General features: G+C 34.8%; 1 protein-coding gene and 1 pseudogene across 4 annotated transcripts; one reads left to right on the top strand and one right to left on the bottom strand.

Annotated features, from left to right (window-relative positions):
- Positions 1-399: 399 nt before the first annotated feature.
- Positions 400-20,380, top strand: LOC110710675 (putative SWI/SNF-related matrix-associated actin-dependent regulator of chromatin subfamily A member 3-like 1). 4 transcript variants are annotated; one of them, XM_021889004.1, is made up of 4 exons: positions 400-2,512; positions 2,781-3,072; positions 4,330-4,851; positions 19,780-20,380. In XM_021889004.1, exons 1-4 carry the CDS (start codon positions 1,061-1,063, stop codon positions 20,052-20,054), a joined length of 2,541 nt encoding a protein of 846 aa, XP_021744696.1. In that variant the 5' UTR covers positions 400-1,060; the 3' UTR covers positions 20,055-20,380. The 4 variants fall into 4 exon arrangements, with proteins under 4 accessions (XP_021744696.1, XP_021744695.1, XP_021744698.1 ...); XM_021889003.1 differs by lacking the exon at positions 19,780-20,380 and adding an exon at positions 4,933-5,518; XM_021889006.1 differs by lacking the exons at positions 400-2,512; positions 2,781-3,072; positions 4,330-4,851 and adding exons at positions 15,681-17,354; positions 17,630-17,921; positions 19,177-19,687 and having other exon boundaries at positions 19,766-20,380.
- An 83-nt stretch (positions 20,381-20,463) lies between these two features.
- On the bottom strand, positions 20,464-24,069 carry LOC110710677 (annotated as a pseudogene).
- Positions 24,070-24,978: the final 909 nt, after the last annotated feature.

Below are 24,978 nucleotides of genomic sequence, written 5' to 3'. Positions count from 1 at the left end.
TCTCTTAATCCAATTCGTAAGTCCTATCTCTTTCCTTCTAATCTCTTTTTTTTTTTATTATTTATTCTTAAAGTGCGCAGATCTAACCCAATTGTTGTTCTTCAAATGGATTTTATTTTTTCTGATCTGAATTTGAGAGATCTTTGTGTAATTGTTTTATTGCTTATTGAGTTATTTAAATTTTGAATTGACTTTTTTCATTGGTTTTTCTAGGTTTTTTTTTATTGATTAATGCCATTAAATGGGGGAGAAATAGAAGCAAGAACTAGATTGAAAGATACAATAAGGGCCTGTTCTCATTGATTGAACTTAGCTGAACTGGGCTGAATTGAACTGAACTGAACTGAACTGAATAGAGCTGAACTGAACTAAAATGAAATTAATATTTATAAGAGGAGGAAATTAGGAGCTGAACTGAACTGAACTGAATTTCAACGTAAGAGAACAGACCCTAAGAGGTAAAGTACCCTCCCTCCAACTTTTGAGTACTCTTAATCATATATTACTCAATATTTAGAACTAGAGAGATTCTTGATCAACCCTTTATCCTTAATTGGAGCACCTAAGTCACAAGTGAAGAGACTAGTCACTAATGCCACTAAATTGTCAATTTGTCATTGTAAATTTGGTATTTCATTCAACCCTTTTAAAAAAGTCAACTTTTGTGAGTCGCTAAAAGCAACTTTGGTATTTGTAATTTTTTTAACCAACTTTTATTAGTTGCGCTATAAGCATATAATTTTATCACAATTTGTCTTTTTTTTTTTTTCAAACACCTTTAAAATGACAAGGCGATACGATGTACGAGTTACATAGTACGACTGTACGAGTATTACGAAGTATTTAAAAATTTGGGACATAACCCGCTCAACTCCACCTTTTCTGGCTTTTCAAATTTATCGTCGTTGAGAATTCTGAAACAGAACATTTGAAGTGGCCACTTTAAAATCTTCGACCATCTCAAACCCCCATTTCTCTCTAAATTCAACTAAATTTCAAGAACCCTAATTCTCCTTCTTCTTCATTCATCAATTTCTCATAATCTAAAGTTCTAAACAAAATGACAACCTCCTACAATTCTGGAGAAACCCAATTGACAGACCCCCGACTTTCTCTCTCCTCTTCTTCCGAAACTTACATGGTGGGTTTCGTCATCGTCAAAATCGTCGGCATGCAGCACAACACCGCAAGAATAAGCGGCCGACAATTGGTGGGTTTAGTCCGAGATGAGTTGAATGTGCACGACGAAAACGCCATTAGAGTGCTCAATATTCGTGGGGCTCAAGTGGGTTACATTGAACGAGTTGCTGCGAAAGTTCTAGCACCATTAATGGATACCCAATTGATTATTGTTCAAGGTATTGTTCCTAATACTCCTAATTCAGGTTCTAGGTTTAAAATTCCTGTTCAACTTCATATATTTGCTAGAATTGAGGCTTTCCCAGTTGTTCAATCTGCGATTTTAGGAGGTGGGTTGCAGTTAATTTCTGGAAATAGTCCTAGTTTTGCGCTATCGGATGCCAAGGTTGTGAAGGAGAAGAGGAATAGTAAGGATGTTAAGAGTGTTGATGAGATTTTTAAGTTGGTGGGTGAAAATGTGGGTAGAAAAGAGGGTTTGATTGTGAAATTGGAGCCTCCTAAAGATGTTATTTTGCCTGAGTTGTTTGATCACCAGAAAGAAGGGCTTGGGTGGTTGGTTGGGAGGGAGAATTCTGAGGAATTGCCCCCTTTTTGGGAGGAGAGGGATGGGGTTTTTGTTAATGTGTTGACAAATTATCAGACGAACACGAGGCCTGAGCCGATTAGGGGTGGGATTTTCGCCGATGATATGGGATTGGGGAAGACCTTAACTTTACTTTCTTTGATTGTTTATGATAAAAGATGTTGTGGTAGTGTAGGTAATACTAGTGAGAATTGTGGTGATGGGGATAATATAGATGATTCTGGTGATAGAAAGCGAAAAAGGGGTAGTGTTAATACTGCTAGGAAGAAGAGGAAAGTTGATTCAAGTGATGGGGTGAATGAGAACTTGGTATCATCACATACAACATTAGTTGTGTGTTCGGTTTCTGTATTTTCGGTTTGGACAGAACAGCTGAGTGATCACACTTGTCTTAACTCGTTGAAGTACTATGAGTACCATGGCAAGGACAGGATACGTGATATGGAGGTGCTTAAGAAGTATGATGTTGTGCTCACCTCATATAATACTTTGTCTGCTGAGGAGAGTCAATCTGAATCACCGATGAACAAGATGGACTGGAGGCGTATTATCTTAGACGAGGGTCATATGATTAAGAATACCAATGCAAAGCTGAGTCGTGCAGTGACAGCTTTAAATAGTAAGAGAAGATGGGTGGTGACAGGAACACCCATACAGAACAGCTCCTATGATCTGTTTTCTCTTATGGCTTTCTTGAAATTTGAACCCTTCTCTAATAAAGACTACTGGAATAGAGTTGTGCAACAGCCATTAATTCAGGGAGATAAAAAAGGTCTTGAGCGTCTTCAGGTACATCTTTTCTCTTGTGTTTTTTTAGCTTGTGGGAAATTAGTTATGCTTTAGGATAATGCAACACTCATTCTACATAGAAGTATTATTTATAGATAATTCAGCATTATTTGACTTTGTCATTGTTTGTCACTTAGTTTGTCTGCCCCATCACTGATAACTCCATTCCTTCATGCAAAAGAATCTAAAGTACAGTCTACAATCCAATGAATAGCAATGATGTACTGTTCGTTATTCTTAACCTTATTTTTTAAACATCTCATTGTAGGGTTTAATGGCAACTATCTCATTGAGAAGAACAAAAGAGCAAAATTTGATCCAGTTACCATCAAAATCAATAGATACTTGTTATGTTGAACTTATGCATGAGGAACGTAGACTATATGACCGCATGGAAGAAGAAGCCAAACAGATTGTGAAGAATTATATCAATGATGGTAGTGTAACCCGTAACTATTCCACTGTCCTCAGCATTATATTGAGACTTCGCCAAATCTGTACTGATGTCGCATTGTGCCCACATGACATTAAATCCTTGCTCCCTCCAGACAATGTTCAAGGTTTTCACTCTCTTTATGTATTTGCATGTCTGTTTTACATCTTATCCTGTACATACATCCTTTTCTGTCTGCTCTTTTTAAACACTTATCTTCCACTGATGCATCTATATGTTGCTGGGAATGTTGATTACTCTGCAATATACATGTTGGCTCTGTAAGATTACATATATGTTCAAAGCGCAGAGCTTTCAAGCATTAATGCTGAGGACAGTGGAATCATGAATTCATGGCTAGATTATTAGTGGATGTTTTCTATAAGATGTACTTTTCCATATATGCTTTTATATGTTAATTGATAATTATGAATAATACTAAGGGGTTACTTACCTGAATTGGTATTTGTTTCTAAACTCCACCCTTAACATCTCACCAACTGGGCGGTTTTTGTTGTTGCCTCTTGTTGTTTCTCCTTAGACAATTGACTTATTTATGTAAACTCCTTTTTTTAGTTATTCTGAATTTAATGTCCATTTCCAGAATTATAGTAGCTATTCTGCTCCATTTATTCTACTCTGTCAAAAGTATTATAATTGTTTGAAGCTAAATAAGTTTGCCACGGATTAGGTCAGTTGTAAATGAAGATATAGATTTAGTTTTAATACAGTATTAGCTGTGAATGTCCAGTGGGGGAAATCAAGATATGCAAGCTTTTTTTTCCTTATTTGATGAACAATATTGGTTACCGTTGGCCATCAGAGAGATTTTATATGTTCATTTACTTGTCTTCTAATCACTTACCCATTGTAGATGTTGATAAGGGAACTTAGAGCCTTTTCCTCACAATTTTTTTCTTACTTAGTTACGTATCATGAAACTTTTCAACCTTTTACTAAATGTGGATGTTCTTGTTCTAGATAGATTAGCTTTAACTTTATAGATATTTAGGACTTTCAAATTTTAATCTGTCTTCTATATACAGCTATGGGAATTTTTTGGTTTTTGAAGCCATATGCTTTTTTTATTTTTATTTTATTTGAGGCAAGCTGTTTTGAAGTCTACCATTATTTTACTAGTTTGCATTGTTGTGACTTTGTAAGAGCCTGCGTGAAGCTTTTTTTTTTTTCTTCTTCTGAACATCACATTTTCAGTTAATTAACTTCACATGAAGAAGAAAACAGTCTTGTAGAAAGGATTGAGCTAACAAAGGTATCTAAGGCACTATTGATGCTGTTTCCTTTAACTACATGTTGCTGTTATAATAAAATGCCTAGCATCTATCTAGATATCATTCATCTCCTTGTTATTACTACCCTGCAGATGTGTCTAATAATCCTGAACTGTTGGAGAAGTTGGTGTCATTGCTGCAAGATGCTGAAGACTTCGACTGTCCAATTTGCATCTCTCCACCAGCGGATATTATAATAACAAGTTGTGCCCACATATTCTGCCGTGCCTGCATTGTTAAAACTCTTAAGCTTACCAAAACCAACTGTCCTATGTGCCGCCATCCCTTGTCAGAGTCCGAGCTTTACTCAGCACCACCCCCAGCAGAATTGTCAGATGACAACAATACATCCTCTTCACCTAAAGCATCTTCAAAAGTGTCTGCTTTACTGAAACTTCTCTTGGAAAACAGAGGAGTTAAATCTGTTGTGTTCTCACAATTCCGCAAGATGTTATTGTTACTTGAAGAACCACTGAAAGCGGCTGGTATTAAGACACTGCGGTTGGACGGCTCAATGAGCGCAAAAGAGAGAGGTCTAGTGATACAGGAATTTGGTGTTAGTGAAATTGATTCTCCTACTGTTTTGCTTGCCAGTCTCAAAGCCTCTGGTACAGGTATGAGTATGAGCCCTTTTTTCCTAGTCAGAATCTTTGTTTATCTAGAAGAATGAAATGATTAGAGTTACATAACTGCAGGTATAAATCTTACATCTGCTTCAGTGGTGTACTTATTGGAGCCATGGTGGAACCCAGCAACTGAGGAACAAGCTATGGACCGTGTTCATAGAATTGGCCAGAGAAAAGATGTGAAGATTGTGAGGATCATCGCTCGAAACACAATCGAAGAGAGAGTGTTAGAATTGCAACAGAAAAAAAAGGAGCTGGCTAAGGGAGCTTTTGGAAGGAAAGGGAAGAATAAGAAAGAAACTACTGTAGGAGATCTTTGTAGGCTAATTTCTCTCTCAGCTTAATCTGCTTTTCATAAAAGCATGGTTACACTTAAATGATATCTAGTCCTAAAATTGGTTCTATAGTGTGTATTTTTGAGGGCGATTTTGTGCAGATTTGTTGTATAAAAATCATTAGTTTTTGCATTTTGAATTGGAATGCAAGTAAAGGGTCTCACAAAGTGTTCCAGCAGCCCTGTTTTGTACTTGAACATATTAACGCCTTCAAACTTTGAAGGCACTTTATAATCTATTTACAGTAGTCTCTGGCTCTCTGCAGAGTCGGGGACAACAAGGTGGGTCAAGGAATTTATAAGATAAGACTTTTAGGTGGTGTTTGGTTGACATATAAAAACATGGGAAGTTGAAATTCTTAAGAATTGAAATTCCCTGGTGGTCTGTTTGGATTTAAGGATTTCATTAGAAATCCTGGAATTGGGCTAAATAGGCTGTTTGGATAACTCAAGAATTTGGAATTGTATTTAGCCCAAATCCAAGCCCTTACAAACATAAGGGTAGCTTTAAGAATTTGAAATTCTAATCCATTGTAATGCCAGCCAGCTACGCTGACCCAACCATTGTAGCAAAGTCGTCATCCCCGCCGCCGTTGACCCCCCAAAATACATCATTATTTGAACAATTTTGACACACATTTTGTTGTTTACAAGATTGTTTTGTTTAATTGAAGCAAGATTCAAGTTTTTAAAGGTTTAATTTCATCAAAATTAAGCTACTTCTTCATTAATTTGGAAGGTAAATTCATGATTTTCATTCGAATAATCAAATTGGGGAAAAATTAGGGTTTATAATATTAAGTAGAAGCATTGATTTTGGATTATAAATCAATCAAACTGCAATTTTTATTAATAATAAAACAGAGAACACTAAATAAAATAGCATAAAATTGATGTTTTTTTTGGAAGAAATTGACGTTAAAAAACTGTTCCAAAACTTGAAATTGATAGTTAGTACAATAAATTAGTCAATTTTGTTTGTTAATTTTTTTTTTTTTTTAAAATTTTGTTTGTTCCTTCAATTAAAAATTATCCACTGATCATAAATTTACTTTTTCAATATTTAATTACTCTGCATATCTGTAGAAAATCTATTCTTGTTCATAAATCAGATGGAATTTGAAATCTAGCAATTGAAATTCTACTATTTCCCAAACAAATATTTTGGAATTGAATTCTAAGAATTCAAATTCTGAAATTAAAATCTTTCCTTTGTAATGAATTGAGTATATCCAAACACAACCTGGAGTTATTTGGGTGACATTCATGGAAAAGTAGAAATTTCCATGAATTTTCACTTCTCACAAAATGAAGAAACTAAATTACCTAGTGCTGGCTAGGTATGTGGAACTTCTCAAGGGAATATCCACTTCACTTGGTTAATTGGACACTTTTTAGAATTTCCTAGGAAGTTCAATTTTAAGGGAAATCAAATTCCCAAGGATACATTCAGCCAAACAAGCCCTTAGACTTGCTACAATTTTCTATAAATAAAAGTTATAGAGTACGATGCACTCCCTCCGTTTTTAAATACTTGTTCTACTTTTCATTTTCCGACGTTTTCAAGTACTTGTTTTATTTTTTTATTTGGAAAGATTTTATAATATTGCCCTCGAATATCTAACTAACGCCCGCAAAATAAAATAAAATTACGCATTTATCTTTATAATAACGACTATAAAAATAAATAATTTTACCTCAATTTCACATTTTTACTGTACACAAAACTTTTTACCATTCTCTCTAGTGGTCAACGGCCACCAACACTCATCGAACAACCACCCCAATCACTGTGAGTTTGAGTTCAATCAAGTCATCATCAATCATAAATATTAACACATGTTTTCCACCCCCTTCCCTTAGCAAAATCAAGTCATCATGTTTTTCAAAATCAAACAAATTTTTGAAAATTTACAAAATCAAATTCGTTAGATCTTATGGACAACAACGAAATTCAAGTAACACAACCTTAGACGCTCGCCAAAGGCTCGTCGAACCGTACGGAATCGGTACGTTGCGATAATTTTTTTAAGAAAATCGAAACCCAAGAAAAGCTTAGAATTTTTGAATACCCTAGGCTGAAACATCTAGTTTTTTCGAAACATCCTAGGCTATTCGAAAAAACTAGGGCGTTTCAACCTAGAGTATTCTAAAAAACTAAGCGTTTCACCTCAAACGCCCAGATTTTTCATTCAACCTCACGGTTATTCGCACGAACTAGGCGTTTGAGCTTAGGACGTGCGAAAAATCTAGGCGTTTGCCGCGAATTCAGGAAAAAAAAAAGTTTTCTCCGTCAGCGACCGACTTCCCTTTGTCATTACTCGTCATTACTGCGACTGTGTAGATCATGAAACCGAAGGTAAGGAGTTGGTGGTTAAAAGAGGAGGAGGAGGTGGTGGTGGTAGTGGTGGTTAGTAGGAAGAGGGGTAAATTGAGGGGGTAATTTTTTTTGCTTAAAAAAGGGTAAATTTATATTTAAGTTTATTTTGCGGCCGTTAGTTAGATATTCGATGGCAAAGTTTAGCTTTCTACTATTTAATTTAGTTATCTCAACTAATAGACCTAATATAAATCATATTTTATTAATTTCATATCATCTCCTCTCTAATTTTCTCAACTACTTTTGCTTTTACAATTTTTTTTTTCTTCCACCTACTGACCAACCCTACTACCTCCGTATTTTATTCTTTATTCAATTTTTCCTAAAACAGATAGAGTATTATTTAAAAACTAGGTTATGTCTCATGTCATGCACAATAATTTTCAAAAACTATGATATACGAAGTAATAAACTATATTCCCTTCATCTCATAATACTGGACACGATTTCCATTTTTGTCCGTCCAAAATATTTGACACATTACTAAATATGGAATGAGACCATTAATAAAAAAAATATTCATGTACTCTATTTGAGACCACAAACCCCAAAACTTAATTAAATACTACCTCTGGTTTTTTTTTTTAGTTACAACTTTGGAATATTTTATGTCTCTCAAATAATACCTCAAAGTTGCAATTAAATAAAAAAAATCGAAGATAGTGTTACATTTTCTCTCTCTTCACTACCCTCATCACCCCCACTTTTTGTTCTTATAATATCAATAACATAATACTAAAGGCGAATCTAATATGACATTTGTCATGTTTTGATTAAAAAAATTCCCGCCACTTTTACTTTCCTTTTTTTAACAATATTTATGAACATTATTTTATAATATCCTATAATATTTAACTTTCAATTTGACAACTATATATAAAGTATATTCTATATGCATTCAATTAATGAAAATATTTTGACATATAATATTTTATAATAGGTGTTTTTCTATATCAAACAAACATATACTACATATAAGGTAAGATAAGGAATATTGGAATAATCTAAAACTCCAGTTTTCCATAGTTCATATCATTCTACATCATATTTTTTTTTCCTTTGAAAGATTTTTTGCTCCAACCGGATTGTTACATTTCCTTTTATTTATTATTTATATTTTTTTTTTAGAATTGTTGATTTATTTATAAAAATAACACTACAATTCAATAACTATAAAATAAAAATTAAAAAACCTTGATTATTAATTGTCACAAAAAAAAAATTTAATTAAATTTGTATAAAACATTATACCGTCAAAGTATGCTATAAAACATTGTGCCAGAATAGGGATATATGGGGTACATAAGTACATTTCACGGGTTATAATTAACATAACATTTTAATCTTATATAAAACCATATAATCATTAAATATTGCTTCTTTTTTTTTTTAAATAACTTTTGATATCAATATAATATAAAATTCAATGGAAAAGAAAATCAAGTATTGTTTCAATTAAAAATATTAATTTTTTATTATTTTTAACTATTGTTAAATTAACATTATAATTTATAAATATGCTAAGTGAAAACCGTGCATTGCACGGGACTTAAACTAGTAAAAATACAAAAGATAATCCTTTATTTCATATTGTAAAATGTTTTAAATGGGCTCACTTGTAATTTTCTTAAACAACGTGTTCACCTTAACGTTTCAAATGTTATGGGATGGAAGGAGTATTTAATTAAAAAGGAAAAAAAATGTCTAAGATATTACTGAGTAAAATTAATTTATTACAAAATAGTCCACTACTAACAAAAAAAAAAGAAAAAAAAAGAAGATAAATTAAAATTCGCATGTATGTATATGTTATACAGTTTATTTATATTTCTCCAACAAATTTATATCATTTTCTTACTCGTATTGTTAACCAAACAAATATCTTATAAATGTTTCCTTCAAAAAAAAAAAAAAAAAAAAAAAACTCTTATCAATGTATTTAACTCGTAAATACATTTCTTTTTTTACACACTATTATTCATTCTCTCTTATGCAATATTTTTTCTCAACAATCAACTGACTTAATTTTTTTTTTCATATATTTCTTAGTAAGCTTTTAATATACTACGTATATTATGTAAAAATACAAAAATCTTTGTAGTGTTATAATAGAATATATAGTACATGCTAGTAGTATAATACTATGTACTCCCTCTGTTCCCGAAAGTTCGACTCACTTTACATTTGCGCAGTCTTCAATGAACATATTTTATCGTAAATATCTTTGGCTATGTATGAATAAAAATTATAAAAAGTTGATATTTAAAAATATTAAATACGGTGAATCTAATAAGAGCGCATGCTAATTTATTTATATTGTAAGAATCATAAATTGTGTTCAAACTTATTTTATTTTTTCCGCATGAATATATAGCAATGGCCTATTTACATTTACTGAAATAAGCTGAACTGAATTGAATTGAGCTGAAATGAATATTTTATGAGAGAAGGAAATTAGCAGCCGAACTGAAATTAAGCTGAAGTGAACATGCTATATATTGTGGAAAGATTAATCAATTTTTTTCTTTTATTTATGTATAGGATTGATTCTTAGTATTTTTTTTTAAAACAAAAACACTGAGGGACACACCATAAAATGACACGTGTCATTTTTTGCGTGTCTTTTAGTATATAGTTAATACAAAGTACTAGTTAAAAACCCGTGCTATGCATGGTTTTACAATAATATTTTACTATTTGTTTATTAAAAACAAAAAAACGAATCTTTAAAAGTTATTTTTTTAAAAAAAAAAGTACCATTAACATTGTGATATATCATAAGATTAATCTCAATGTCATTTATTAATAAGTATTCATAATATGAAAGTATATATTTTTTTCTTAATTAAAAAGTACTCACTATTCAAGTTATTTCATAATTGGCAAAAGCTAACGAATGCCTCAGGGCGTTGGATCGGATAAGCTAGCTAAAAGTAGATGATTAAATTAAAAATTAATATTAGGGGTCTGTTCACATTTACTGAACTGAGCTGAACTGATTGGAGCTGAACTGAACTGAACTGAACTGGTTGGAGCTGAACTGAATTGAATTGAGCTGAAATGAATATTTTATGAGAGGGGGAACTTAGGAGATGAACTGAACTGAACTGATTGAAGCTGAACTGAATTAAACTGATTGGAGCTGAAGTGAATTGAACTGAACTAATCTGAAATTAAGTAAATATGAACAGGCCCTAGGTAATATTTTAAATGCTTATCCAACGTCCCGTGAACATTCGTTAGCAAGATCCTTCATAATTTTAGAAACATTTATTATTCTTTACTATTATATAATCCTGTAAGATATAGCAACAAACTTCTTTCAATAAAAAAATATTAAAAAATAAAATAAAAAAAATTAGCGGGGATTTTCATAGCCCTTAGGGCTACATATAAACATTAAATTTAACCTAGAAAATCATGAAAAGGTTAAGAAATTATCAAAATATAAACACTAATAACACTAATTTACGCGTGTTTTTGTCATGAATTCTTAATTTTATACAATTTCCAAGAGCATATTTAATGCTTATATATATCCTTTAGGGCTACATATAACATTACCCTTTTTTCTATGCGGTGATAACCCGTGTACTAAGAACATACCCAATGGATGACCCAAAATATTTGGTCATGGATTATTATATAATTTCTTTCTCTTTCCACTCATCCATGACCAACTCACATGACCAACCATGACCAAAGACTCCCAATGGTTACCCAAAATTACTTTGGTCATGATTTTCTCTCTCCTACTTTTACTATACCCCACCATATAATCCCTCTCTTCTATCCCACCATATAATTAAAATTGTTGTTAAAAACATAATAATTCCTATAATTGTTGCATATAATTAAAATTTAAAATTCTTAATGATAAATATAATTATACAATAATTTAACCAATGATGTATTATTGAAGCGTAAATGTAAAATACATGGACACTTAATTTAAAATCTCGTTAAGTAATAATAATACACGATAGTACGATAACACATGCATGATTAGAACACATTATTTAGCATTAGCTAAAACATACACTAAGCTTAATTACTTAAATAAAATACTCTTAAAGGCCTAATAATACATCATCACTGCCTATTATAAGACTCCCCATATCTAAGCCATAAATGTTCCACTAAATCTGACTTCAAGGCTCTATGGGTAACTTCATCAAGAACTCGAGCTCTATTAGCCATGTAAGTCTCCAAATTAGCTGGTCGATTACTACTGTTGCTAAATTGAAATGGTCCTTGAGAGTTTCTTCTACTTGAAGACGGGGGTTCAGCTTGCTCATATTCATTTGGATCATCATACCTTGGATCATAATATCTTGCGTATGTATCTCGCTCATCCTCGACGATCATGTTGTGTAAGATGATGCAAGCTATCATAATTTTTCCAAGCATTGATACATCACAAGCCAGAGCAGGATGCCGCACAATGGAAAAACGAGCTTGTAGTACTCCAAATGCACGTTCGACATCCTTTCGCTGACCTTCTTGCTTTTTGGCGAAAAGACCCTCTTTTTCATTTTGGGGGAGGGATATTGTGGGAATGAATGTCGCCCATGTAGGATATATACCATCAGTGAGATAATATCCCATATTGTATTGGTGGCCATTAACGATATAGTTAACCGAAGGTGCACGACCTTTGAATATATCATTAAATAATGGAGACCTGTCAAGAACATTTATATCATTACACCTACCTGGCGTCCCGAAAAAAGCATGCCAGATCCAAAGGTCTTGTGATGCCACAGCTTCTAAAATCAAAGTGGGCTTATTAGCTCTCCCGGAAAACATGCCCTTCAATCTTAAAGGACAATTCTTCCATCGCCAATGCATACAATCAATGGATCCCATCATCCCTGGAAAGACTCGACGTTCTCCATCTCGTAGGAGTCTGGCCATATCCTCTTCATTAGGTCTTCTCAGATAGTCGTCACTAAAATAAGAGACAACTCCTTCAACAAAATGTTGTAAGGAGTCTCGCGCAAGAGATGCACTAATCCGTAAGTAGTCGTCAACGGAATCAGCAACAGTTCCATATGCAAGTAATCTTAAAGCCGCGGTGCATTTCTGCAATGCTGATGCTCCAAATCTACCAGTAGCATCTTGCCGTTGTTGAAAGAACTGATGACGTTCTTCTAAAGTATGCACAATACGGAGAAAGACGTGCTTTCTCATGCGAAATCTCCGATGGAACAAGTTTGGAGGGAACACTGGAGGATCAGCAAAATAGTCATTCCATAAACGGTTGTGTCTGTCTTCACGATCCCTTTCGACCAGCGTCCTTGGTGCCCTTGGAACTTGATTAACCATTTGAAAGAATTCAACTGGATTGGTCATTATGAATTCATCCATCATTCGATCAACAAGACGATTTGCTTGTCTCCGTCTCTCATAACGTCGGTTGTAGTCATCATCGGAATTTTGATTTGTGTTGGCAGATGAATTGGAAGAGTTAGAAGATGAGTTGGACGAATTAGAACTCTCAGACATTTTCAAAGCTAAGGAAGCTACTTTTATGAGAGAGCTAATAGATTATTGGTTGAGTGAAACCAAATTAAAGCATATAGCAATATATAGAACAATGTACGAACTTTAATAATTGTGTTGTTGTAATGCTATCATTCACCATCAAAAATAATGTACTGAAAAGAAGCTTCAATGTGATTTCATATCAATAGGTTGTGTGGTCATTTTTATGACTTATCAAAATCAATAATTGCGTCACTTTTTCAGAAGAGTAAGTCTTTGGTTTTTCCAGTGAACAATGCACAATGCACAATCAGAAAAATACAAATACGTAAGTTCATGTGAGCAATGCACAATTTTTGTTATTGTTACATCTCATCAATGTCAGTAATGTCATTAATGCACAACTTTTTAAGAATAGTAAACTATTTAAATATGACAGTCATACATCACATAATAGTACAACTATATTAGAGCTATTTAAAAACAACATAATGACTACACATTAATTGATAATAAATAACAACTTAAACAACATGATTACAACTTCAAGTACAAAAGCGGTTACTAAACAACAAACTAATCATTCTAGAATATAACACTACTACATTTTGAAGAAATAAATTAATTGGATGGGAATAATATCTTCACTAAATTGTTCCTTCGTTATTGATCCTCTTCTGATAAGTATGGCTTTGCTTCAAGTATCTTGAACAATTCCAAGTTGATTTTCCTTTGCTTTCGTGCTTCTCTCTCCCTTTCTAGCTGAGCATTTTCAGCTTCTTTCTCTCTCTCGAACCTCAACTTCATCATCTCCATCTCAGTTTCATATTGCCTTGTTATGTTCATGTTTTGAATAGTAAGCAACCATTGCTGAGAATTTTTCGTCGCCATGTTCATAACTTTGTTCTTACCTTTATTTTTGGTACAATCATCAGTAGAGGGGAAGCCTGAACACCCAGCATCACCACTGGTCGGTGTATCTGGGTTTGTTGAAGACGAGTAATTACCAGCTTCATTAATTCGAGATCTCTTTGAAACACTGGACTGGGTTGCTGTCTTCTGCTTACATGTCTCGACTGGATCTTCATTTTTCGCCCATATTTGTTCATTTTTCAGAATATCCAAAGCATGCATATCTTGGAAAACTCTACTGGTATTTTTCCTAGTTTTGTCATCTCTATAAATTCTACGCGCAACCTTAATAACATCGTCGTCAGAGTGACCACTTCCTCTCCTTGATGCAGCATGTGCATATGCACCAGAAAATTTTGAACAATTAGCACTTAGCCTTTTCCACCGACATCTAAGTGGCTCCAAAGCCCTTACTCTTAGCAAATCATCCTTCTTAATCTCTTCAGTACCTTGTTCAAATTGCCTCTCTCTAAATAATCTAACATTATTAAACATTGCCTCAACTTTTGCCCAGAATTCATTCCCCTTTTGGTTGGTATTTGTTTTTTTTTATCTTTACTTACCTCAAGCCAAGCTCTCACAAGGACCTCATCTTCAGCGTGCGACCAAAAATTCCTTCGATCCATATTGCCTCTACCTCCGCCTCCTACATCCCCACCTTCATTTTCTTCAGCTTCGTCATCATTATCGTCATCAGAGTCAGCAGTTGATCTATATGACCAATTAAAATTTGAATTTGCACCTTCACCTTCTGACATGTTAAAATGTTGCGACATAGGGAAGGATGTTTCATTTTCAGCAAATTGACGATTTTGAAAAGGTGAGTGTCCTTCAGATGGAAGAACATTTTGAGAATATGAGAAGTCAAGAACTTGTTGTGGTCGTAAAGGGAATTGTGATATAGAACTTGGTGTGAAATTGATGTTATTCATTCCATAATTTGGAAACTGCGGAAAAATTTGTGAGTTTGGTTCCACTTGAGAGTTGAGATCTATTTGATAATAAGAAAATGAAGGTTGAGTATTTGAATTTTTTTTCGATTTTGAAGGATTTTTTTTTTCCGATTGGGTTTATCCATATTCAATAGTTTTTTGGATTTTGTAGATAAAAAAAATTACTTTAAAAGGAATGAATTGAGCTAAATGAAGAAATTGAGCTAAATGAAGGAATTGAGCTTAATGAGAAGTTGTTCAAAAATACCTCAATATTGGTCTCTTTTTATAGAGAAAAAAATAAATAAAGATGTTGGTAAATTTTTTTTATTTTTTTATTTGTATTTTTTAATTTATTACCGTTGCAAAAATTTGCAATGATAATAATCTAGCCGTTGTATGCATGCGTGGTGTCATCCAACAATATTGCCGTTGGTGTCATATGTTGCAAGTCCATGCAACTTTTCCTTTTTCTTCCTCCAATTATAACCTGTCACTTGTCATTTACATTTTCATGACCACATTTCTAGTTTGGTCATCTTTAAGACCTGATCATCACTTTTTTCCATCAATTTTTTCTTTGTTTTATTTTTTTAATATAAAAACTCTACTCTCTCTCCTCGGACTTGGTCATCCATTGGCCTCACTCTAGGTGACTACCATTAGGATTACCTCAAAAAAAAAAAAAAAAAAAAAAAAAAAGGTGACTACCATTAGGATTTGTTTAGGAGTACGAGTATATATGAGTATAGATTTATGACTAACCCGCTTAACTCCACCTTTTCTGGCATTTCAAACTTATCGTCCTTGAGAATTCTGAAACAAAAATTTGAAGTTGCCACTTTAAAAGCTTCGATTATCTCAAACCTCCATTACTCTCTAAATTCAACAACATTTCAAGAACCCTAATTCCCCTTATTCCTTCATTCATCAATTTCTCATAATTTCAAACAAAATGACAACCTCCTACAATCCTGAAGACGAAGCAAACGATTATGAAGAAACCCAATTGACAGACCCCCAACTTTCTCTCTCCTCTTCTTCCGAAACTTACATGGTGGGTTTTGTCATCGTCAAAATCGTCGGCGTTCAGTACTACACCGGTAGAATTAGCGGCCGAGAAATGGTGGGTTTAGTCCGAGAACCCTTGAATGTGTTTGATGAAAACGCCATTAAAGTGCTCAACACTCGTGGGGCTCAAGTGGGTCACATTGAACGAGTTGCTGCGAAAGTTCTAGCGCCATTAATGGATACCCAATTGATTATTGTTGAAGGTATTGTTCCTAATACTCCTAATGATGGTTTTAGGTTTAAAATTCCTGTTCAACTTCATATATTTGCTAGAATTGAGGCTTTCCCAGATGTTCAATCTGCAATTTTAGGAGGTGGGTTGCAGTTAATTGCAGGGAATAGTGCTAGTTTCGCCCTATCGGATTCCGAGGTTATAAAGGAGAAGAGGAATAGTAAGGATGTTAAGAGTGTAGACGAGATTTTTAAGTTGGTGGATGAAAATGTGGGTAGGAAAGAGGGTTCGGTTGTGAAATTGGAGCCCCCAAAAGATATTATTTTGCCTGAGTTGTTTGATCACCAGAAAGAAGGGCTTGGGTGGTTGGTTGGGAGGGAGAATTCTGAGGAATTGCCCCCTTTTTGGGAGGAGAGAGATGGGGTTTTTGTTAATGTGTTGACAAATTATCAGACAAACCTGAGGCCTGAGCCGATTAGGGGTGGGATTTTCGCCGATGATATGGGATTGGGGAAGACCTTAACTTTACTTTCTTTGATTGCTTATGATAAAAGATGTTGTGGTAGTGTAGATAAAACCAGTGAGAATTGTGGTGGTGGGGATGATGTAGATGATTCTGGTGGTAGGAAGTCGAAGGGAGGTAGAAAGGGCAAAAGGGGTAGTGTTAATGCTGCTAGGAAGAAGAGGAAAGTTGATTCAAGTGATGGGGTGAATGAGAACTTGGTATCATCAAATACAACATTAGTTGTGTGCTCGGTTTCTGTATTTTCAGTTTGGACAGAACAGCTGAGTGATCACACTTATCTTAACTCGTTGAAATACTATGAGTACCATGGCAAGGACAGGACACGTGATGTGGAGGTGCTTAAGAAGTATGATGTTGTGCTCACCTCATATAATACTTTGTCGGTTGAGGAGAGTCAATCTGAGTCACCAATGAACAAGATGGACTGGAGGCGTATCATCTTAGATGAGGGACATATGATTAAGAACGCCAATGCAAAGCTAAGTCGTGCAGTGACAGCTTTAAATAGTAAGAGAAGATGGGTTGTGACAGGAACACCCATACAGAACAGCTCCTATGATCTGTTTTCTCTTATGGCTTTCTTGAAATTTGAACCTTTCTCTAATAAAGGCTACTGGAATAGACTTGTGCAACGACCATTAGTTCAGGGAGATCAAAAAGGTCTTGAGCGTCTTCAGGTACATCTTTTCTCTTGTTTTTTATTTTTTTTTAGCTTGTGGGAAATTAGTTATGCTTTAGGAAAATAAAACACCTGTTCTACGTAGAAGTAATATTTATGAGATAATTCATCGTCAGTTGACTCTGTCATTTTTTGTTACTTAGTGTGTCTGCCCATCACCAATCACTCCATTCCTTCATGCTAGGGACTTTAAAGTAAAGTCAACAGTGCAATGAATAGCAATGATATATTGTTCGTTATTCTTAACCTTGATATCTAAACATTTCATTGTAGGTCTTAATGGCAACTGTCGCATTGAGAAGAACAAAAGAGCAGAATTTGATCCAGTTACCATCAAAATCAATAGATACTTGTTATGTTGAACTTTTGCACGAGGAACGTAGACTATATGATCGCATGGAAGAAGAAGCCAAACAGATTGTGAAGAATTATATCAGTGATGGTAGTGTAACACGCAACTATTCCACTGTCCTCAGCATTATATTGAGACTTCGACAAATCTGTACTGATGTTGCATTGTGCCCACATGATATTAAATCCTTGCTCCCTCCAGATAATGTTCAAGGTTGGCTCTCCTTATGTATTTGCAGCTATGTTTTACATCTTATCCTGCACAGACATGCTTTTCTGTCAACTCAGTTGTCAATTTATCTCCAATTTTAAACGGTGTCTTCTACCGATGCATCTATGTGTTGCTGAGAATGTTCATTAATCTGCAATATACATGTTTTGACTCTGTTAGATTACATATCTGTTCAAAGTGCAGAGCTTTCAAGCATTAATATATAATCTAATCAGGAAAACTTGGCTAGATTGATATTAGTGGATGTTATCCGCAATATGTACTTTTGCATACATGCTGTATATTTCTATTGATAAATATGTAAAGTGCCAACTGGTTGGTTTTTTTTTGTTGCCTTTTGTTGTTTCTCCTTAGACAATTGACTTAATTTATGTAACTCCTTTAGTAGTTTTTTTTTTTTTTTTTTTTTTTTTTTTTTGAAAGACATTCTTTAGTTATTTGTAATTTAATTCCATTTCTAGTGATTTTGTCTCCATATATTAGCTATTCTTCTCCATTCAGAAGTGATTATCTATTCTGCTCTGTGAAAATTATTATTATTGTTTGAAGCTAAAATAGGTCGCCATGGAAGATTCTCTTAGGTCAGTTGAAAGTGAAGACATAGATTTAGTTGTAATACACTATTAGGCTATTAGCTATTATGTCCGGTGGGGGAAATCAAGATATGCAAGCTTTTTTTTTCTTCATTTGATGAACAATACTTTACTTTCAGCCATTAGAAAGGTTTCACCCATCTTAAGGGAATTTATAGCCTTTTCCTCTCAATTTCCGTCTTACTCTCTTACTTGTCATGAAACTTTTTAATTTTTGTACTTATCGTGAATTGGTGTTCTTGTTCTACATAGATTAGATTTAACTTTGTAGAGTTTTAGGTTTTTCAATGTTTAATCTGTCTTATATGTAAAGCTACGGGAATTTCCGGTTTTTCAAGCTGAATGCTTTTTTTATTTTATTTCTAGGCAACCTGTTTTGAAATCTATCTTCATTTTACTTGTTTGCACTGTTATGGCTTTTTAACATCCTGTGTGATACCTTTTTTTATCCTGAACATTACATTTTTAGTTGATTAAATTCACATGAAGAAGAAAACGGTCCTGTAGAAGGATTGAGCTAATTAAAGTATCTAAGACTTAAGGCACTATTGATGCTGTTTCCTTTAATTACATGTTGATATTGTAATAAAATGCCTAGCATCTATCTGGATACCAATCATCTTCATTTTGTTACTATCCTGCAGATGTGTCTAATAATCCTCAACTATTGGAGAAGTTGGTGTCATTGCTGCAAGATGCTGAAGACTTTGACTGTCCAATTTGTATCTCTCCACCAACGGATGTTATAATAACAAGTTGTGCCCACATATTCTGCCGTGCCTGCATTGTTAAAACTCTTAAGCTTACCAAAGCCAACTGTCCTATGTGCCGCAATCCCTTGTCAGAGTCCCAGCTTTACTCAGCCCCACCCCCAGCAGAGTTGTCAGATGACAACAATACATCCTCTTCACCTAAAGTATCTTCAAAAGTTTCTACTTTACTGAAACTTCTCTCAGAAAACAGAGGAGTTAAATCTGTTGTGTTCTCACAATTCCGCAAGATGTTATTGTTACTTGAAGAACCACTGAAAGCGGCTGGGATTAAGACGCTGCGGTTGGATGGCTCAATGAGCGCAAAAGAGAGAGGTCTAGTGATACAGGAATTTAGTGTTTGTGAAATTGATTCTCCTACTGTTTTGCTTGCCAGTTTACTCTGGTACAGGTATGACTGAGTATGAACTTTTTTTTTCCTAGTCAGAATTTTTTTCTATCTAGAATAATGAAATGATTAGAGTTACATAACTACAGGTATAAATCTTACATCTGCTTCAATGGTGTACTTATTGGAGCCATGGTGGAACCCAGCAACTGAGGAACAAGCAATGGACCGTGTTCATAGAATTGGCCAGAAAAAAGATGTGAAGATTGTGAGGATCATCGCTCGAAACACAATCGAAGAGAGAGTGTTAGAATTGCAAAAGAAAAAGAAGGAGTTGGCTAAGGGAGCTTTTGGAAGGAAAGGGAAGGATAAGAAAGAAACTACTGTAGGAGATCTTTGTAGGCTTATTTCTCTCTCAGCTTGATCTGCTTTTCATAAAAACACGGTTACACTTAAATTATATCTAGTCCTAGAATTTGCTCTATGATGTATATTTTGGGGGCAATTTTGTGCAGACTAGCTGTATAAATATCATTAGTTTTTGCCTTTTGATCTGGAATGCAATTAAAGGGTCGTACAACGAAAGTGTTCCAGCAGCCCTATTTTGTATTTGAACATATTAAGAGGTGTAAGGTTGTATGTATCAAGATATATTAACTGGGTATCCCTGTAACCGCCTTCAAGCTTTGAAGGCACTTCATGATGTATGAAAATTTTGCTTTATAATCTTATACAGTATTTTCTGCAGAATCAAGGGCAACAAGATGAATCATGGAAATTATACAATATCCTTTTAAACATATGCTGCAAAGTTTCTGTAAATAAAAGTTGCTATTTTACTGATATGTAAACTTATTACTGATAATGTTTTCTAGTTAGGAGTAGCAACAGTAAGCGCTGTTGTAAGGAGTATTTTAACCCTTCTCTGCTCAAGATCATCAATCTTCAGCTGTGAATCAAAGGATTCTGAGGCGGTTTATTGAGCTGTAATCAGGTCCATTAGCAGGTACGTATCCCTAAAATGTTTAACAGGGTGCATAGCACCTAGATTTTGAGGAGCTTATTTCTAACAGCTGTAAGATTGTTCAGAGCCTCCCTCATACTAATGCGCCCATCAGGGTGAGAGACAGTACATGCTAATCCAACCTCAAAAATTTTCGCCACACAATACTCTAAATGTTCTTGTACTAATGCTTGTGATTTTTTGTAGCTACGATCAGCAGCAGCAGCAGCAGCAAGTTCTGGCAGCTGTTGATGCAGCTCAGGATCGAGCAGGAGTTGCATCATTTGAGTAGGAAAGCATGCTTGAACCCATCCAACTAGACCTTGTTCTCCTGTAAAACTCTCGTTGCTTGGGCTTTTCGCGGTAAATAGCTCCAACAATGTCACCCCAAAGCTGTATGTATCTCCGGCTGTTGATGGTTTGGCTCCTAACCCATACTCTGCATTGCTCATAATTTAATCAAATATATTCATCAATCAATATCATACAACTTCACTCAAAAAGCAGAGGACGAAATATTGATGTCATATGATCATTATTTTTTCCTAAGGCTCTACGCATAAAATATATTCTCTGTATCATGTTAAGTTAGAATATTCAATCATAGAATATAACTATTTTGGAATTGTGACGGTTTTCTCTGTACATGCTAAAAAATAAATTTGTGACTATTAATTCTGAAGGTGGGATTTTTAAAATGAGATTTTTTATTTTATTTTATTTTTTATTTTTTAATGTATACATTAGAAATGTAAATAGTGTTTGGCATTTATAGATTACTAACCTGGGGGCATATACCCAATAGAGCCCTTCATAACATGGCTTGAACTGATGGAATGTTGACCACCAATTTGCTCCATTAACAACCTTGCCAACCCGAAGTCTCCAATATTCGCGGTCATATCTTCATCGAGAAGGATGTTGCTAGGCTTTATATCACAATGCACCACAGGGACTTCACTGTCATGATGTAGATAATCTAGTGCACTAGCAACATCAATAGTCACATTCAATCTTTCCAAAAAACCTAAACCATCTCCATTTTCTTTCTTTCTTTTACCCTTAATCCAAACTTCTAAGCTTCCATTGCTAAGGAATTCATAAACAAGAGCAAGGAATTCCTTGTTTTTGAAATCCAAACTTGAGCAAGATGTTATAAGCTTAACAAGATTTCGATGCCTAACATTCCTCAGCAAGAAAGCTCTTCCAAGAAGCTGCGATTCTCATGTCAAGAACCTTAATTGCAACAGTTATGTTATCTTGTAGACACCCTTTGTACACTGATCCAAAACTCCCACTTCCTATCAAATTCGCCTCACTAAAACCTCCGGTAGCTTGGCGAAGCTCATCATATTTTACCATGTAATGTCCTTCCTGCATCTTCGAGTCTGATGTTTTACTACTTGACCTGGCTTTTCTTTTCCTTATCGCCAAATACAAACCAGCTATAAAAAATAACACCAAGACTGCCACAATTGCAACAACAATACCCGCTTTGCGTAACCGTCGTTTGTGATGATGAGAACCTCCACATTTAGATTGCAAAGACAGTCTCGGGTTGCCTTGTAAGTAGACTCTAGAAAGATTTCCTAAGATCCCACCACAAGGAATTTCTCCTTCGAGATTGTTATAGGACAAATTTAAGGATTGAGTAGAGAGTTCGAGGTTGGAAGGAATGGAGCTAGATAGTTGATTATGAGAAAGATCCAAGGTTTGAAGGGCTTTTAAGCTTCCAAAAGAATTTGGTATAGAACCAGAGAAGAAATTCCTAGCCAAACTCAATGTCTCCAAACTCTTGCAATTCGAGATGGAGCTAGGAATGTTTCCAGACAATCGATTACTCGAAAGATCAAGGCTAATGACTATGGTTAGTTGCTCTATATCATCTGGTAAATGCCCATCGAAATGATTGTGAGACATATTCAAGGTGTTGCTCAAAGATGGGAGGTTAAAGATCTCTCTAGGAATGGTTCCATTAAGCATGTTGGTTGATAAATCCATGTAAGTGAGACTACTATAACCCCCAAAAGTACAAGGAACTTGACCTACCAAACTATTACTAGATAAGTCGAGTTTAGTTAGCTTAATGAGACTACCAAAGGAGTCAGGAATAGCCTCAGAAATATGATTATGAGACAAATCCAAGACTTGCAAGTCTTGCAAGTGGCTAATTTCGCTAGGAATTGGACCGGTTATCTCATTGTAGCTTATGTTTAGCAAGGTTAAACCAGTAAGCTTCGCGATTGAGCTTGGTATGGTACCGTGAATTTGATTTCCCCCCATGTATAACTTGGAGAGAACCTTGGATAAATTTCCTATAGATTCCGGGATGACTCCTTTCAAAAGGTTTCCATCGAAGGCTAGGAAATTAAGTTCGGTACTATTTGCTAACAAAGTTATAAAGTCAAGACCATTGTCCTCACCTGAATTTTCTATGTAGTTGTAGCCAATGTTGTACATCTTGAGGCGAGGTAGGTTCCCTAAACCCGGCGGTATGGTTCCTGTGAGACGATTGTGAGCCATTCGAATCTCTTTGATGTTTGTAAGATTGTGCAACGAGCCAGGAATTCTTCCGGTGAACTTGTTGATGCAAAAGTTAAAATCGAGTAGATTTGGTAACGTTTCTCCTATGTTGTAAGGAAGTTCACCCCAAAGATCGTTCGATGCCAGGGCAAAGAACTCTAGTGATGACATGTTGTACATAGGCGAGGGGACCGTGCCACTGAGGTTGTTTATGCTGAGGTCGAGATGCTTGAGGTTTCGAAGATAGCTTAACTCCATTGGAATGGTGCCACTAATAGTATTAGTACCCAAATCCAAATTAGTCATCGAGGTGACATTCCCTAGTGATGGAGGTATCGAACCAAAAAATGTGTTGCTTGCCAAGTTCAAGACTTGGAGCTTTGGAAGAAGACTCACTTCATTTGGGATCCTCCCCGAAATCTTGTTCATCGTCAAGTCCAATACCTCGAGCTCACGCAACTTACCTATGTTCGATGGGATTGAACCCTCTAATTTGTTGGAACTCAAGTTGAGAACTTTCAATTGAAGTAGATTACATTCTTCCTTTGGTATTGTGTTGGTAAGTTGGTTGTTTTGAAGTTGAAGAGATTGGAGAAATGAAAGGTTACCTATATGAGGGCTTATTTGTCCAATAAGTTGTAAGCTTGACAAGTTTAGGCCAATGACTCTATCACCAAACTTGTTACAAACAACTCTTGTCCAATTGCAAGGGGACAAGTTTTGGTCCCATGAAGATAAAGGATTATTGGAAGGATTATCTAAGCTTAATTGGGATCGGAATGAGATTAAGGCATCCTTGTCTGAATCGAGATTCGACTCTACAAGAAGGATTAAGGGATGGTCAAATGTTAAAAAAGATAAGGCTAGTAAGCTAACAAGATAAGAAAATGCAAATAATGAGGGCATTTTTTTGGCTAGTTTTGCAACTTCTAGTATTTTTTACTTTGCATATAACAAGAGTTAGATGCATGTGTACTTATAGAAACCTTTGGGGTTTGGTGATCAAGTGATATGTCCCACCTAGCTGGTCCAACGTAAGTAAGGGGTTAGGGGTGCTAATTTTCTTTGTGGATCATACTTGCTCCCTAGTTTTCGAGTAATTGATTAGTCTCCAATGGCAGCTACAAGATACGTCATGCCGTGTACTCGTAATGTGTGTTTGGGTAGAGTAATAAGAAGGGAGATAGAGTTAATAAGAATGGTCATATACTCATATGTGTTTAGATAGAGTAAAGATAGAGATATCAATGAGGTAATACACTCGTAAATAAGAATGGTCATATGTGTTTGGGGAGAGTAATATGAAGGGAGATAGACATATCAATGAGGCAATACACATACACTCGTATATAAGAATGGTCATACCCGTCAAAAAAGAATGGTCATAGCTCGTTCACCAAATAAACCAATTCACGAGGTTGAATTGAATACGCTTGAATTGATTAATAAACAAGCCTAACTAGAACAATTGTAGACTAGTGAAAAACTTGGTTGTGTTCTTTTGTTCTTTTATCAACTCTTCCGTGCTTGTCTAATGCTAGGAAAACAAATCAAAGTCCGTGAAAATAAATGTGAAAGATCAAAGTTAGTTGCTCACATAATTGCATAAAGTATCTATGTTTACCATTCCTCACTTTCCCAAATATCGTATACTAGATGAAACCCGTGCGATGTACGGTTTGTTAGTATTTTTTTTAAAAAATATTTTTCATATTTATGCGATTAAAATTGTTATTATATTAGTTTTAAAATATTAGATAAAATTTCTAATCTCAAAAGATAATATTTTGTATTTAATTATATTTAATTTTAAAATCTCATT

The sequence above is a fragment of the Chenopodium quinoa genome, unplaced genomic scaffold (assembly GCF_001683475.1).
Source record: "Chenopodium quinoa cultivar QQ74 unplaced genomic scaffold, ASM168347v1, whole genome shotgun sequence".
Taxonomy (NCBI): Eukaryota; Viridiplantae; Streptophyta; class Magnoliopsida; order Caryophyllales; family Amaranthaceae; genus Chenopodium; species Chenopodium quinoa.
Note: the sequence above shows the minus strand (reverse complement) of the source record. Positions and strands in the feature narration are given on the sequence as shown.